At 36.6% G+C, this 17,119-nt stretch overlaps 1 protein-coding gene across 1 annotated transcript in view; it reads left to right on the top strand.

The window, feature by feature from the left end:
* Positions 1-17,119, top strand: part of LOC108493619 (zinc finger protein 608-like) — a 77,875-nt gene that overhangs the window by 25,481 nt on the left and 35,275 nt on the right. The window contains exon 3 of the mRNA XM_017807224.1: positions 10,663-10,918. Coding sequence (XP_017662713.1) covers positions 10,663-10,918 — 256 coding nt within the window. The remainder of the gene's footprint in view (positions 1-10,662; positions 10,919-17,119) is intronic.

Here is a 17,119-nt window from a genome sequence, read left to right as displayed (position 1 = left end):
GATCTGCCTGATAAATGTTTTCCCAGGTTAGCTTTCAAGCAATTGAATTGCAAAATCATTAGTTCACAGAGAGTGACAGAAAGAGGGAACACACTGAAATTAAAAACTTGATATGTTTTTGGGTGAGGCTCATAGCATGGTGTTCTTTCTTGGGTGTATATCAGAAAGAGTCTTTTAGAACGGTAGATATACTCCCAAAACATGTCTAGTGTAAGAAAAAATATATTTCTAAAATTGTGTCAGTTGTTAAGCTGCTGGTGATAGATCTTTAAGGACCTGGTGTGTTCCAGGCATTGCTTTTGCTATGGAAAAATAAGTGCAAACCTAAGTCAGCAAAGGACTGTCCTACACAGTATTAAGCTATCAAACATCAGTTGTGCTTAATCAAGTGAGTTTAAGATGTTTCATTTCTCTAGTAGTTGCCATCTCCGTGGCTGTGCTGTTAGAATGATTGTGTGAGTCTTCTGGCCCCTTCCATGCAAAGCATACACATAGGCTGTGGTTCCACCTCTGAAACCGATTTCAGACTGAGCTATCTCAGTCACATTTTCCCATGGACCTTTTTTAATTAACTGGCATGTCAAAATGAATACCACCAAAAGTGTGAGACAAGTTGTGGGATTTTATTCTGTCCTGTTACAAGTTGTCCACAGATGCAGTAACACAAGGAATGATTAAGACTGTACCCTTAGTTAAAATTGTCATTACAAGTGTCCCTGAAGCAATAAAGCTGTGGAAGCTAACATTGCCATGGTTGCTTGAGCAAACAGTCTGGGACTGATCTCTCTTTGCTCCAGCTGTTTTTCTAAAGGGGGAGTTCCACAGTGTGAATCTGGAGCTTGAAACACTTCCTGCCTGTATGTGCTTCCTTGAGTAGTTAAGACTCTCTTAGCTGTGTCGATTTGACAAACAGTGCGCCATCCTGCAGTAGGATGTGTATGTGTTACACTCCACGTAAGAACAACTGAAGGAAATGAATGTCTGGAAGACGAAGTGGGTTCATCTGAAAACAGAATATGTATTGTGGAGCTGTGCCTAAAGCTACTGGCTCTGGAACAGCAAAGACAGTTGACAAGGTTTCTGCGTCTTGCTTCCTCTTTGCTCAGAGGTTGATTACTAGCAGTAACTGAGGCAGCCTGTATAAAGGGAGCTCTGGAAAATCCCCAAAAACGAAGTTCTCTCTTCCCTTAAGTACACAGTATTGGTAGAATTGAATGCAGGTTTTTTGCAGCCATTCTCTAAGACCTCTGTTTTTAGGCCCTTGAGTAGAGACCAGAGAGAGTGGACTCTCACCGGCCAGTGATGGGATTAAACTCTCCAGTTAAACTTGCTGCATTTAAAGTGCCAGCAACAAGTTGTTTGACATTCATCTTTATAGGCATGTTTACTTTTGTGCAGAGGAAAAACTGTTGCCTTTGGAGTTATATTCTCGTCTCATTTCCATTTATTAATATGTAAGAAGGGTCCACCACCCTGCATAGAAGTCAGTAAGAAAGGCATAATTTTGGGATTTTTTTTTCACACATATGAACACCAAAATGAACCTGAAGATAAATTGGTAGTATTTATACATTAGTTTTTCAAAGTCATTAGCAAAACAGAGTAAATGTGGATGCCTTGAAGGCTACCTGCTTTGTAAATAGTAAATAGCTCTGGTTTTGAAGGAGAGAAAAGTCATCAAGCACTTCTGTGCATGCACGTTCATTTCCAAATATCTGAGTAATAGTTGCAGGATTGATACATTCAGGAAAGGAACAGATAGAAATTGTCGCCTTTGTCCACCAAATAGAGCTTTTCCAGCCTTTCACAACTTCCCATATGTTAATGAAAAACATTTTCTGAGAAATTGGCAGCTTCATGCTTTGTAGCTGATGCCAGCTTTTTTCATGGACCAGTTCAAGGCAGAGCAAAGGGAAAAATGCCTTGTTTTAGTGCATGAATTACTCTGACAAGCTTTCACATTGCCCCTCCTCTTATTAATATTCTTTTTGATGTGAGCTTGTAAAACAGAGGATTGGCTGTTAATCTCTGGGATCTCAAGGGCTTTTGGCAGTGGCCCATAATTGATGTGTTCACATGGCTGTTGTCTGACTACTAATGATTAGACAGCAGTGTTATCTCCCAGCTAAATCAGTGTTGCTTATAAATCACACTTGATAAACTGCAGTTTCATTTTTTCAAAGGTTCTGTTCATGTCTGTATAGTTTGATACAAGTGCCAGAGCCATTTCATGATTTCATGACAGCTTAGATTAAGTTTATTTTTTTGAGCAAGACATTTGAATTTCTACCAAGCATAAAAAAGTGGTTGGTTTTTTTTTTTTTTTTTTTTTTTTGTTCTTTGTTATGAGCTCATTATGCAGTGGATAGAATAGAGAGGATTTGCACAGTTAGGGCAGAGCATAGACTAGAAGGTGCAAGTAACTGGAGAATATAACACATGAAAAGTGGAATACTTGAGCTGCTGATTTCTTTTGCTTTTATTTGAACAGAAAAGGAGCTTCTTTTGCTGCAGGTGTTGATCACACTGTTACACTATAAAAATAATCTATGAGAGTGTAAGAAAGGACATACTGAAACACAAGGTGTTTTCGAAAATGGTGTGTGGGATTTTCTGGGTGAAGTGAGGTCCTTTGCTTGCCTGCACTGTTTCTCAGTAAGACAGGAATGATAAGCCCTTACTCTTCAAATATAAACTTTTGTCTGTGTTTGGGTTCCTAGAGAATATGCTAGTGAGGATCTCAAGGTACTAAATCTAAATCACTAGTGAAAAATGTTGTTGAGATAGGGACATGAGAACAGAGATCTCAAGCGACCTCATTCTAAGCCACTGAAGGGACAAGATTTGGCTGACTGTTAGGTAACCTGTAATCAGATAATTTCATGTTGATAGTGTGGATGCTCTCATGAAAAAGAACTACGAGAACACTAAGTCTGGGTTTCTTTACTGAATGGCAAGTGGGTAAGCAAATTTCAGAGGTCTTCCCTGCTGAATCCAGTTCTTGTATTTGCCTTCATACTGTAAGATTAATCCATCAGTCTCATTGTTAAGGGTTATTGAACACTTTGCATCAGTATTGTATTCAGTTTAGAAAAAGAAAAAAACTAACACTAACCTAGCAATTTGGAGGAAATGACAGTTTCCTCCTCATAAGGATTCTATTCCTTTTAAAAATCTTCACTGTACGTGTATGATTTTCAGAATTTTTTTTAGAGCTCTTATTTGAAATGCTAAGTGGTAAAACGACCACTGCAGTACAAATGCTGCCTGTAGTTAAGGTTGAGTGGAACTACTTTAGATTAACACCAGCGAAGGTGTACACCAGTTGAGAGGGAAAAAAACAAACCATATATTGTCTTCCCTGAAGATAATGTAAATACATCAAACTGCATTTGAGAATTAAGATTTTATTTTTAACTATAGATATCCAGCAGTAGGCAATTTCAGGGAGACCTAAACACTAATGCTTCAGTTCTTTTTTCAGTTGAACTATCACAGTGAAAAGGAAAGCTGAAAGGTCATTTTAGAGGTGTTTCCTTTAGTGACTTGCTAAATAATAATGTGTACATCCCATTCTTAAAAGTAATAATACTGTCTTATCTTTTAAATAAAATTAGGACACAATATTCTACACTTCGTACTGTTTGTAGCTAATACCGTAAAGTTGGTCTAAGTAATATAAACTAAAACTAACTGATATGGGATCTGTACCCTATCAAAAAGCACAAGGCGGAGATGTATATACAGGAATATATTAGCCAAAGACCCACCTGTCTTGCCTAAAAAACCTTAGGGCTAGATAAATTAAAAATTTTAAGGTCTGTAGATACCAATAAATATGGGGCCATCAAGTCAAATGCTCTGTTTTCAGAACATGCTAAAAACGTCATCCATAAGAATCTAGTCAGGCAAGTAAAAGCTTTTGGTATACATAGAACATCAAGAAAGTTCAGTTCATTTCTGAAGATGACAGAGGTTCTTTGACAAGCCTTTGGAAGAAAAATTAATAGTTCAGTTGATTTTTCCCAACAAAATTTTATTGAATTGTGGAAGAACAGCCTGAGTCATAATGTGCGCAACTTCACACTTGCAAAACGAGCGGTTGGCAAATGGCTAAAAGGCAGTTGACATGCAGAAAGTTAAAAAGGTGCAAGGAAGCCATTTCTCTTCTGAGTTTTGTTTGCCACTCTATTATACATTGTGCATTCCTGGAAAAACTCTCAAAGTAATAATGATGAAAATTTGTAATGAAACTGTTAAATAGTGCAATCAAGTTAACCATTATCTTCCTATATACAATTAAGAGTGAGAAATTTTACCTTGGTCGTGTGGTGTCTTGATATGTCATAGAGCAACCATGCCTTCTTTCTTAGGTCAAAGTCTCACACTTGATAACAATAAACATTGGAAAATGCAGGATAACGTTTATTTGTAATGCTGTGAAATTTCCATAAGAAAATACCTTATCTATTTTCAGGCTCAGAACTCTGAAAGGTTGAGTGTAGCAGAAACTTTGGAAGAAAAAGAGGTGATTGTCATCTTTAAAATGAAGGGTTTTTTTTCTTTAAAATAAAAAGCTCCTAAAGGGTCACATAACTTAAAAGAGCGGTACCCAACCCTTACCAACAATGCCTTGATTTTTGCCATATTCAGTTGCGTGACACTGACAGATACTGGACAACATCTTAATCACGTTCTGTCTAATCCCAGACAGTTCAGAGAAATTCCTTTTTTGTCTGTCCAGAAAAACTAATTTCTTGACTATGGAATACAGTGTACCTCTCTACACAGGACACGTATCTTGAGAGAATTTTAGTACTTGTTTATTTTATATTAAAGCATGCTGACCGACTGTAGAAAAGTTTGGAAGAACAAATTGAAGAGCTGACCAGAATAAATCAGGGTTCAATTCAGAAAGGTGTTCTAGAGACAATTATCTCAATGAACATGATTTTCTTGGGCTGAATGAGAAGAAATGTCTTTACTAGAAATGTGCAGGTGGTGATCTGGGCATCCTCCCAGGACTCTGCCAAACATTCGAGTTGACATACAGTTTTTCACAGACGCAGTCTTGGCAGAAGGATATCACTGGCAGCTGTCAAATGATAATCTTTCTCTCAGTAAAATGGGTGAATGGCTTTGGGAAATCCCAAGCATCTGAGCTAGAATAGGAGATATAAGAGAGGACAAGGAAGTTTTCTTGTCTTTTGTTTAGCACCATTATGCTGCATTAGACCCTACTTAAAGCTTTGACTTTTCATCATGGTCTTGATTGTATATTAATGCTGTCCTAAAAATAAAATATTAACATTGTCATGTTTGTGGAGGTGCTGCAGATACAATCTCTTAATGTCTGAGGAGATTTGAAGGTCAATATGTAGGAAGAACATGTAACTGTGGAAAGATTAGGAGTTTGCAGAACTGTGAGTATTGGTTAATGCAGCTGATGCAGGTGGCATAGAGTATCTTGAGTACAAGGGGGATTTTTTCCTTGTTCCATATACTAAAAGTTTATTAGCAAGTAAGAGTTTTAAGTGGATATTTTTTTGCTTAATAACAAATGTTCAGAATATTGAAATCATTCTAGACATGAAGATTTGCTGCTTTACTAGGAAAAATAGTGTCAGTTTCTGTTAGTGTGTCTTTTTGCTCTCTCCTATTACTCTGTTGATTGGAGAAGTTATTTTTAAGAGTAGAACATACTTGGAAGCTCCAGTTAGATGCTACTTGTGTTAATCTGTTTAACACAATTACACATTAGGTTTGTTGTCTATAATACGATATTTGTAAACCATAAGCTTTTATTATTATTATTATTGAACATATGATTTTTAAGTCTGAAATTTGTATGCAATTTAGGCAGTGTAAATCTTCATCTTTCTTTTGTATTTAAGCTCTTGTGATTCGCAATTAAGTTGACCAAAATAAATAACATTCTTAGTACTCTGACCTGCCTGTATTTTGAATTTAAGGCTTGTAATGGATATGTCTGCCCTATGACAGAAATTCTTTTCTACATCTATGTGTTGTAGTATTTCTTTCTTATTTTCTATTCATGCCCTTCATGTCATTGACCTTTTTTTTCCCCCCACAATTTGATGTAGAACATTCGAAGAAACAAAATATAATTTCTGTTAGGCATGGTGTCAAAATGCTTCTAAGATGGTATCTAATGTGACTTTATATGTGAGAAATACTGAACTGAGATTAAATTGAGATAATTCAGCTGAAATGGAGATTCTTCATAGGGTTAATTTCTGTTAAATGGTAGAGCATGAAAGAATAGCATTGGTTTTTAGAGGTACAAATTCTTTATGGGGCAAGATTTGTAACAAGAAGAGTTTTAAAGATCAATGAGATGTCTAGAAATGCAGACACACTGCTGAGCACACAGACATTTTTTCATGTCACATTCTCCCACATTTGTTTTCTCCTGAAGTAGTTTCATTGATTTCATTAGAATTACTTCTGATTTATGATGCTGTGCATGAGATTACAATGAGGTCCTCTGAGGTCACTGTTGCTTTAGAAAATTGAAGTAGAGGCAAGCATACCTTATGTAAAAACAAGCTAGTCTTCCTTTCACCTTAAAATCTAGAGAAAGCAATTTGTAGGAGATAAACCATACAGGGCTGAATTCCTTTATTTCCTGTTTTCCTTTTCAGACATAGTGATTCTTAGAAGCATTAATTATAATTCTAAAGAACTTGTCAACGTCATTTTCAAGGTTGGAAGTTTCTTACTCCTTTCATTCTTTATGTCGGTGTTTTTTTAGAGGAAGGATTTAGTTTTGCAAAGGGTCAGGCTTTGTTTTTTGGGTAGATCCTATAATAGGATTCTGATCTTTTCACATCCTTTCTGCTAATGCAGATGTTCCCACTAAGAATGCTTACAGCAGATTTTTTTCTCAATTTAAAAAGCAGTACTTTCTGGGAAGGGCTTATGCTTAGCCTTAAACCTGCTCCTCTGCCTTTCTCCAGGCTGTGTATTGGTAGATGGATTAAATGGTTGTTGGCATGTGCAAAATCACCTGGTGGGTGACACTGCAGTAGTGTATGACCCCATTTGGTCTTAGATTGGTAGACTATGTCATGGTTGAGATATATCTTCAAAGACATACCTTGATTAAATCAGGAAGGTGAATTTTGATAACCAGAAATTGATTCCAGCATGTAGAATGCCTGAGCAGCTGAAGGAGAACCTTGTTTATTAGAAAGTCTTGCCTATTTTTAGTTAGGATGATATTTCCTTTCCCTTCCGTTTGCTGTTCCTCATACTGACTAATGTTATGCATCCACCGATAGATTTTTCTTTTTATTTTTTTTTTTGAGTGTTCAGGTAAAGGAATGCTCCATGGAGCAGTGGCTACATTGCTTGGCACACTGTCTTCATTTTCTGTGAGCTTTCTGCTACTAAGCATCATAGCTCTCTGATGCAGTTAAACACTTGGCAGTAGAAAACTGCCATGAATAACACTGCAGCCTTGTAGCCTTTGTCAGCAGTCCGTTTTCAAAAGCTCTTGGAATTACGTGAAGTAAATATTACTTGAATATTTCTGTCTTTTTGTACTCCTTTAATTGTGTATATAAGGAGAGCATCTGTGTAAATAACTTTCCTCAGATTCAGATTTTCAGTCTCATATTGGAATATCTTGTGTGATAAACAGCAAGGCTACTGCTCAATATGCACCAACACCTGGGAATAATAATGAAAAAATAACAGTGAGAAACTGCAGTGCATCTGTTCTTGACATTAACTTTCCTCAGTTTAACAGACTGCCACCACCAGATGTTAGTCTATGTGCCTTTTTTCCACTGGATGTTGGGGGCCTTCCTGCTTCTCTTTGCCTCTAATGGCTTACATCAGTGCCCTTTGGAGAATTCATGAAAACAACTGTGTCACCAGAATGATCGCTAGGAACCACCACTTTGCTGTGCTGATGTTATGATTATCAAACAACATGGTATAATACTAAAACATGGTAAAAATTGGAGCAATATTTAAGTTTAGCATATTTTTTTTCTTGTGACTAAGGTCATATCTGTGTAATGAACATGCACCTCGGGGACAGTAAATGTCCACTTAATTCTTGACCAAAGGTTTAGTGTTTTAATTCACAGAGAAACAGCCCCTTTTAGTTCAATAGCCACTATTCGGCCTTGTCCTGGGTGAATGTTTCTAGTGGAAAATATGAGCATTTATTAGTAGGTCTAAATAAGCCAGAACTGAGTACAAATATTTGTAACAAAGAACTTAATAGGATACACTGTTAGATCCATGCTTTCTTTAGCTCCCTCTCACTGTTTATAATACTGGGAAAATGAAAAACACATCTGCCAATTTAGTCTACATCCCTTTAAAACATTGGCTAGTTTAGAATGACAATAGCAAACATTTTGGAGTCTTTTTCCTCTGGCTTTGTGATGGAAGAATAATGCTGCATGTGTAGTAGGAGGTTTTGCACAACTTAACAAAACTCCATGTAGAGTATCAAACAGGCCATTCATCAGCAGTTCTTGGGTTTATAAATGGATATGGCTTAGCTTTTCTCAAGTGCTAGGCTCCATTTACCTGCCAGTTACAGATCCAGATTCTCTTCTCATTTCAAGTAAGGTGTCTTAAGAACTCCTCTAAATTGTGCCTGGGGTACATGCTGACCCATTTCGTTGACATAGCATCATTACACAGTCAGTGCCAGGGAGCAGGGCTCTGTGCCATCCAACCATGTGCTTCCACTTGGCATCAGACAGCCAGAATCTGTGTAGCATAGAATCAGTGTCTCCCCATGCTAGGCATAAACAGTTATGGTTTTGTGTGATGCGCACCATTAGATATTGCAAGTAACAGCTGCTCCTGGGGGCCAGTTCATATTTGACTTGCTCGAGTGCGTTCAAGACTGCTCTGCAAAGCATTCTGCCTGTGCTTTAACTCTGCAACTCTGTTGGTATAAAGAGAAGAATAAAGACACCATTGCTTGACTGCAATGTTCTTATGCTGTAGGAACTCTGCTTTAATCAGTTTTGATGGTATGCTTTTAGTATTCATATTTTGCTTTGGTTTCAGTTTGTTTGTTTTTTTTTTTTAAATTTTTCTTTTCTTTTTTTTTTCTTTGTTTTACCTGAAGATTTAGTTCTCAATAAAAAGAAACCCCTCTAAATGAGGACTAGTTTGGACAAGATTGTGGTTGTAGATCACTCCTCTCTCCTTCCTAGTTTTAGTGTAATTGAGACTGAAATCCAGGCTGGTCATACAAAGATCATAAAAACATTTTTGCTATGTTCTTGGTAAGGACTTAGCATGCTTAAGGCTTGTGTGCACAATTAAAAGCCTTGGCTCTCAGTTCGTATGTATGAATAATGCTCAAAGCAAAGAATTGTCACAAAGGGCAATAGTAACAATTGTTACACTTTTTAAAAAGTTCTTCTAATTTGATTTCCATTTTATTTTCTCATTATGATGAAGTGAGCTGATCTGTGATATCAAAATTTTATAATACAAGGATGATACTCTTTAGTCTGTCCTTCTCTTTGTATCCCCATTTTGCTTTATAAGAAAGCAAAATTAACAGAAGGAAGCCTAGATGATGTTACAGTGAGTCATTATGTCTTTTCTGTTGAGTCTACTTGTGACATCCAGTCTTAAAAACTGCAGACTTGAAGACGTGATCATCTATTTGAATGCAGCTAGAAAACAGCCATTTAAAAAATCATTAGATTGAAGGGTGATTTCCTTGTGTGATGTCTGTGATCCAGTGGGCCAAATAAACATGAGTTTTAGGTGGTTTAGCTGTTTGAATGGGCACACTCATATCCTCATCTAGCTATCTTTTTTGTGGCAAAGGACCTTATGCCATAGTAAAACACTGAAAACTCTTGGGCCAAATCTTTATGCAGAAAATCTGCTACTAAGTATACTGAAGTCATACGGGAAAGATAACTTCTTTAGTTCATATATAGATACTGTCTCTTTGCATCGTCTGTATACAGACTGCTTGTCTGGCAAGTTGTATTTTTCTAAATACGCATTTTGGAAACTCTGAGAAATTAGATTTGGGTAGATTCTTATAAAAGTACTCATCTGTTATTTCAAGGAGAAAGATGTAAACGTTATCTGTAAGCTGTTAGGTGGGTGATCCTAATGTATTTTAAATGTTTGGAAGACAAGAGATTATATTTGCTGCCATATGGATATTAGAACTGTTTCAACTGCTAATTTCCCTATGATGCACATGAAAGAATGGCATTTATGTCTTTGTACTGTCTTTATAAATGTTTTTTTTTTAATAGAAAATGAAGTTTCCAGTTTGCAAAATTAATTTCCATCCACAAATCAGTCTCTGTCAGCACCAAGAGAAAAGTGACCTTAATCTTTGTTTTAAAAATTTATTATTATTTTGTACTAGCAGTCTATGACAACAGGGAATAGTCTAGTAGAAACTTAGCAAGTTGTCTTGTTAAGCATGATAGATATTTTTGTACTAAATTTTTCATGTGCAGCATTTGGTCTGATGTCAAAAAAATTGAACTCATAAGACTGAAATTACTTGTGATAGACCAAATCCCTGCATACAGAAATGTAGTCTCAGCAAACTAGGCTATTACTTTATTTTTTTTTTTTTAACTCTCACAGCACCATTATAGTAAGTTTGTCTGTTGTTTTCAGGTTGATCCCCTGTTTACAGTGCCTGCACCTCCACCTCCGATTTCCAGCAGTATCACACCTCAGATTCTGCCTTCCTACTTTTCCCCATCTTCATCCAATATTGCAGCACCAGTCGAGCAGCTTTTGGTACGGACTCGTTCAGTGGGTGTAAATACTTGCGAGGTTGGAGTAGTAACAGAACCTGAATGCCTTGGACCCTGTGAGCCTGGGACCAGCGTGAACTTGGAAGGAATTGTGTGGCATGAAACTGAAGAAGGTAAATTGTTTTTTCCACTAGGTTTGTCTGTGAGATATGTTAAGAAGGAGGAGACTCTGCTGTATGTGCCTTGGTGCTAACTAAAGGCTTACTAGTCTGTTGAGATGCCATTATGTACAATGGCAGTCACAGCTTTATGGCTCACCTAGTGAGTTTTTCTTTTAAAAACAAATGGCAGGTTTTTTATTATTTAAAGCAACTGTGTTTTCCAAATGACCTACTATGTAACGCAAGCTAACAATAGAATTGTTTCCTCTTGCTGTATTAAGAAAAGCATATGAAGAAATTGCTAATAAAATAGCATAAATGTGCTATTTAAATATACATCATGAGGATGTGTATATGTGATGGGAGTGGATATATGAATATGTTAGATGAAAATTTAGAAAGTTGAATATTTTGGAATTCAGACACTATGATAGGAAATGCCACCATTACATAAAAATGGAAGCCCCAGAGACCCCGTGGAAATTTAAGTTGATGTGGTTATTGTTTGCATTTTGGTTATATGAAATATAACAATTTAAGATGAAAGCATTCTTGCTTGAAGAAAAGTGTTCCATCTGGTGAAGAAGTGCTATTTAAACCAGAGTGATTTCTTTAATATCCTTTGAAGGCATTTGTCCAAGTAGGAGTGCTGGAGAGCTTTGGTTAACACTAAGCATTGATTTGCTATGAATTAGAACAAAGTAGGAAGAGGATTATGCTGTGATATGCAGATTTTTCCATTTTGGTTTTCAAAAGCTCATTATTAAAATACCAGCTTTCTCCTGCTAAAAATACTGCATGAGTACACTAAATTTCTGCAATTTTTGGTTTAGTAATAGCATATGTCTCCATTTATACCTGTCTGAAAGTCTTCCTGGGATTTTTTCTTATGTTGCTTTTGAGGATTATTTAATTTTTAGTGATCTACCTTCCTCAACAGTGAAAACAAGATTATTTACAAAATCATATAATGACAGAATACAGCAGTGTAATGCTTCATGATAAATCCTGACATGCTTCACACCATATGCAAAATGGCATTTGGTCCTTTGCAGTGATATATAAGACCTCACTAAAGTGCTCTACACTGTCCTTTCAAAAATCAATAGAGTCAGATTTACTTGCTTTTATATGCTTTCATCCATCCATCTTTCTCTCTGTGTATGTCTACAGCAGATTCATAAGGCAGATTGATCCTTTTAGATTGTTTTTAAAGCACAGTATAAATTCTGTTTTAAAATATCCCTGCAGAGATGACTGCCCTTAGCAACTGCAATCTTCCTTGACTGGCCTGCATTAACCAGAGTTGGAATGTGTGGGCGTTAACTATGTTGACATGAAAGAGCAGTAGCTGTTAATAGTGTTATTCTTGCTGAATAAACTAAACTTCTGACCCCCACTGAATTTAAGAAGCCTTCCTTGCGAGTGGTTTGGCACCAGAAATGAAGTATTAAAAAAGAGTTGCATTCTGGTCAGGATAACATTCCATTTAGCAGTATCTCATCACTCTACTGGTTTAAAAACTCTTGTTAGTTAATGGGAATTAACTACCTCAGCTTTTTCCTAGTTTGTCTGAAAAAATTTTCTGAAACAACTCAGTTCAATGATGGCATGCTTGAGCGAAACAGTTTTGAATGTGCCTGTTTTCACAGCTTTACAAATACTGTTTGGCAACACTGCAGCTATGAGTGACTACAAATACAGATAAAACGGGATTCTAAAATACTCTAGAAATATAGCTAGAATGTAGATTAAGAGACTGAAGATAATTGATATGATTTCATATTGTGTGGTTGGTACTGTGCTCTTTGTGTTTGACTGTTTCAGACCCTGCTGACTGAAGAAAATAACATAAATTTGACTGTTTATTCCCAGTGTTCACAATCAATACTGTATTATGAAAAATGAATTCCTAATGATAATTTTTGCATTTTAATTAAGTTTTGATGTTTAGGGCACACATATATGTATATATTTAGCTGAATTCAAATTTTCTCACATGTTCGTGAAAGCACTAATAGCAGCTTGCATGAAGCCATTTCTGCCAAATTCTAGGAAACAGGGTGCAGATGGGTCTTCTATTTATCTTTAAGAGAAAAAAGATTATCAGATATTCATTTACTCTAGTTATGGTATTGATTTTAGGGCAGAACATGACCTTTCCTAAACTGGTGTAAATTCAGATTACTCTAACTGAAATCTTTGTAATTAGGCACATCTAAAACCATCTTGATGTTTATAATGACCAACTAACATACAAATTTCTTCTATGATGTTAATATGTTTCTATGGTATTCACTCCCTTTACTGCTTTTGAAAACTTAAAAAAATATGTATAATCTGACGTTTCTCTAGCTGGCTATATATCTGATAGCTTTTTAACATAAAACAATTCTAGAAAGCTAAGGTGTGAAAATTCCTAATCTTGGCTTGTGTTTTGAGATATTGGAATTGTTCTTTATCTGGTTTAGCTACTCTGTGTAAAATGAGTTGTGAGGTGGTAGGAATAGGCTTGTAGGATGTCTGCATCTGTGGCATATAAGAACTGTGAACCTAATGTGCTGCTGAGCAGCCTTCATGTGCTGCAGCAACTAGGTGCAGGAATGCAAATACAGACAGGATGTGGTGAATCACAGATATTACAAAAAGAATAATAGAGTGAATGGAGAAAGATCATAGAATCGACTGGATTGGAAAAGACCTCCGAGATCATCAAGTCCAACCCTTGATCCAACACCACTGTGGTTACTAGACCATGGCACTAAGTGCCACATCCAGTCTCATCTTAAAAACCTCCAGGGATGGTGAATCCGGCACCTCCCTGGGTAGCCCATTCCAATGTCTTGATTACTCTCTCTGTAAAAAATTTTTTCCTAATATTCAACCTAAACCTCCCTTGACACAGCTTAAGACCATGCTCTCTTGTCCTAAAATCAAATAGTTTATGTAGAACTCATTATTAGCATAGATGTAATATATACTTCACAGAAGAGAAGGCATATACTGAGAATTTGTGTTATGAAGGTATGTGAAATAACGACTTTTCTTTTAGGTGTGTTAAACAAGTAGTCACATTCTGTTGCATTTGTTCTTTGAGGTCAGAAAAAGGAGTATATTTGGATGTACTAGTCATATTTTTAAGATAATCACTCCAAGGGAGGGGCAGGGGAAGAAAGTAATATTGGATTTCAGACGAAACTGTGGAAGATTAAAAAGAGCATTGTTACTACAGCTCTTTACATTTAATGCACACCAGTCTATTCAGTTAACTTGATTTAATAAATCAGACCTTTTTTTCCAGGGTGTTTTAGTCCTAAAATGCTTAGAGGAAAGCTGGCATCTGAAGTCTGTGACATTTAATTACAAAGGTTGGTAACCATAGCTGGTTACTCATATAATTGACTGAGACTGCTGGTTATCATGTGGGTATTTCTCAGTTGCTCTACTAAGTTGTGTAGTGTTTAATTTCTACATATGTATGCTGTAGGCATTGTCGTCTGCATAACAACCTTGTTTGGATATAACTTGATAATGTTTCCAAAGTGAAGTTAATGGCATTAAAAAAGAGCATTAAAGGAACTAGCTGAGGTTTCCCTATAGCAGAGGAATAAAAAATTGTTATAGGCAAGTCAACTTGAAACTGGCAGGTGATGCGGATATTTGACACCAGAAACCATGGTGCTGTAAAAGTCCTTCACAATAAGCAGCTTGGTAGTGTTAATTGGAGTGTGTATTTTGGTTTGTTTGGTTATGTTGATTCTCTGGGAAACAGCTGCTAAAAGTCTGTATTGTTATAATGAGAAAAAAGGTTTATCTAGGATCGGGTACTTACTAAATCATGTAATTACCTTCTGGGAAAACAGATTGAAGAGAACATTAATTGTTTCTTACTGCCTGGAGGAAAAAAAATGACCCAGAAAAAAAGGGAAACCGCCAACAAACTTTCTGAATTGCTTAGAGCTCACTTTTTGGTTTAGCCTGCCCTAGGTCATGTCCTGTTTTTGGTTCTACATCAAGTAGTAAAGTCTACCTTTAGAAGTGAGAAGCGCTAGTTCTGATGATGTCTTGTTTTCTTGAAATCTGTGTAGGAGACAGCCATCCGTCACCTTGCTGCCTTTGTGTGCAGAACAAGCTGCCTACGTGCGGCATCGGAGTTCTCTCGTTGCTGCACTGACATTCTTCCTCTTTTTGCAGTTTCGGGTACAACCTGCTTTTGTTCAGTAATAAATAATGGGGAAATTAGTTGTATATTTTAAAGGGTCATCTTATTTGGGTTAGCTTGCTGACAAATACAAGGAACAGGAATCTTCTGGATCTCAGAAATCTCAGATGGGATCATCTCCAGGGTATTCCAAATTTATCGTAGCCTCAGTTCTGACACTATTTTGCAGAAATTTTCAGTAGAAAGGAGAAGGCTTTGATGACAAAGAGGCATGCTGATACTTGTGTGTATGGTTTCCCAGCCTGCCGCTTTTGCAACTAATATGCGTAGGTGTTTTGAAAACATATCTATTGCACAGAGCTGATGTGGATTCCTTCCTGCCTTACTATGTGGCCTTAGTTTTGCAAAAACTGCTTTAAAAGAATGGTCTGTTTTGAATGTCTTTGGTTAGATATGCATTTGTACATGTGTGTATAAGTAAGGGTGTGTAGATGTCAATAGAGACAGAATTAGAAGAATGAGAGGTAGTCTGACAGCCTGTTATTCCTGTTAGCCATTTTTGTGGTTTAACAACCACATTTTCTTCCTTTCATAAATACAAAGGCATGATGAAACAATGAAACTTGTAATATTGAAAGCCATGTCAAATATGTAAGAAAACAAATGTAGACATTAAAAAGTTTTAAAAAATCTGTTTTATCAAAGAACATTATAACAATTCATAGAAATTCAGAGAAACATGATTAAATCACAACTGTTGTCTTGAACTCAATCAAGGTTTATTGAGAGAGGCAATATCTTTTATTAAACCAAGTGATACAGTTGTAAAAAACAGATACTCTTTTAGACAGGGTGCATTTATATTCTCTCCTTTCTGTGTGATGTAGACCATTGCTTGCTGTGTACAGCAAGTGGAGGCTTGGTCTTGTTAAGCACCATATTTAGTTCAGAATTGAAAGACAGTGGGTATATGTATATGACAGAAGCATAAAGTTAGACATTGCTCAAAAATGAGGCTTTGTTATGTCCATGTTGCAGAGAAGTGGTCTGTGGAGAAAGTAGTGGTTTTTGGCTAGCTACATTAACAGAACACCTAAAACGCAGCTATTTTCTAGTGTCATATGAGTCATCTGCTGACCCAGTATAAACGTCGACCAGTATCAAAATGTCATCTATTCAGAAAAAGCCTTTACATGTATTTATATTTTGAGATGTTTTGTTTAATTTTTCCTCTTTCTACTGTTTGTGATACCAGACCCAGTAAATCAATGGATTTAAGGAGCCTGAGATACAAGATTCTTTATAGACTTAAAGGCACTTGGAGTCTGACACCTAGTACGCGTTACATAGAAACTAGTAACAGAAGAGAAATGGGCTGAATCTCACAATGGGAAGCCACACTCTGGCATAAAAATGTTTGTGGTTTATGGAAGCTCTATGTGCTTTACCAAAGGAGTCTGGAGATTGCACTTTAGTACACAGACTATCTGAGAAAAGTTTCAAGAGTTTAATGTTACAGGATTCAGACTGCAAGACGGATTTAGCTGTAGTTAAAAATCTCAACAGCATGCCCGACCTTATCAGAGTATTTAGGGACGTGTTTAGGGACATAAATTCTGACGTTGTCCTGTAACTGGCTTCTGCACTGTTTCTCATGAACTTCCTTGAAGTATACAGTGCTGGCCGGTGTTTGAGGTAAGGAGTGCAAAAATAGACTTGTAGTCTTGCTGATTCTATCTAAAGTAAATGAAGCAAATGGTAATTTTAGAGTATCCACAGAAGCCCCTTAAATGGTTTTAAGCCACTGGGACTAACTATGAACCAGGTGCACATGGCTGTGATGTGACTCTAATGAGTTGCCATGAATCAGCTGGGCTGCGGTAACCAAACCTTTGCAGGCTCTTTGTTCATAGCAAACAGTAGATAAATCATGTCAGTGTAAACCCTCTCAGTGAAGCAGAAATGCAGAACAGGTTATGGATGGTCTCTGCTGGTAGAGGAAGGGAGATACGTGTCTGATAGAAAATATTTTTACTTCCTTGAGTTTAATT

The sequence above is a fragment of the Lepidothrix coronata genome, unplaced genomic scaffold (genome assembly GCF_001604755.1).
Source record: "Lepidothrix coronata isolate B3197 unplaced genomic scaffold, Lepidothrix_coronata-1.0 Scaffold18, whole genome shotgun sequence".
Taxonomy (NCBI): domain Eukaryota; kingdom Metazoa; phylum Chordata; class Aves; order Passeriformes; family Pipridae; genus Lepidothrix; species Lepidothrix coronata.
This window is presented reverse-complemented; position numbering and strand designations above follow the sequence as displayed.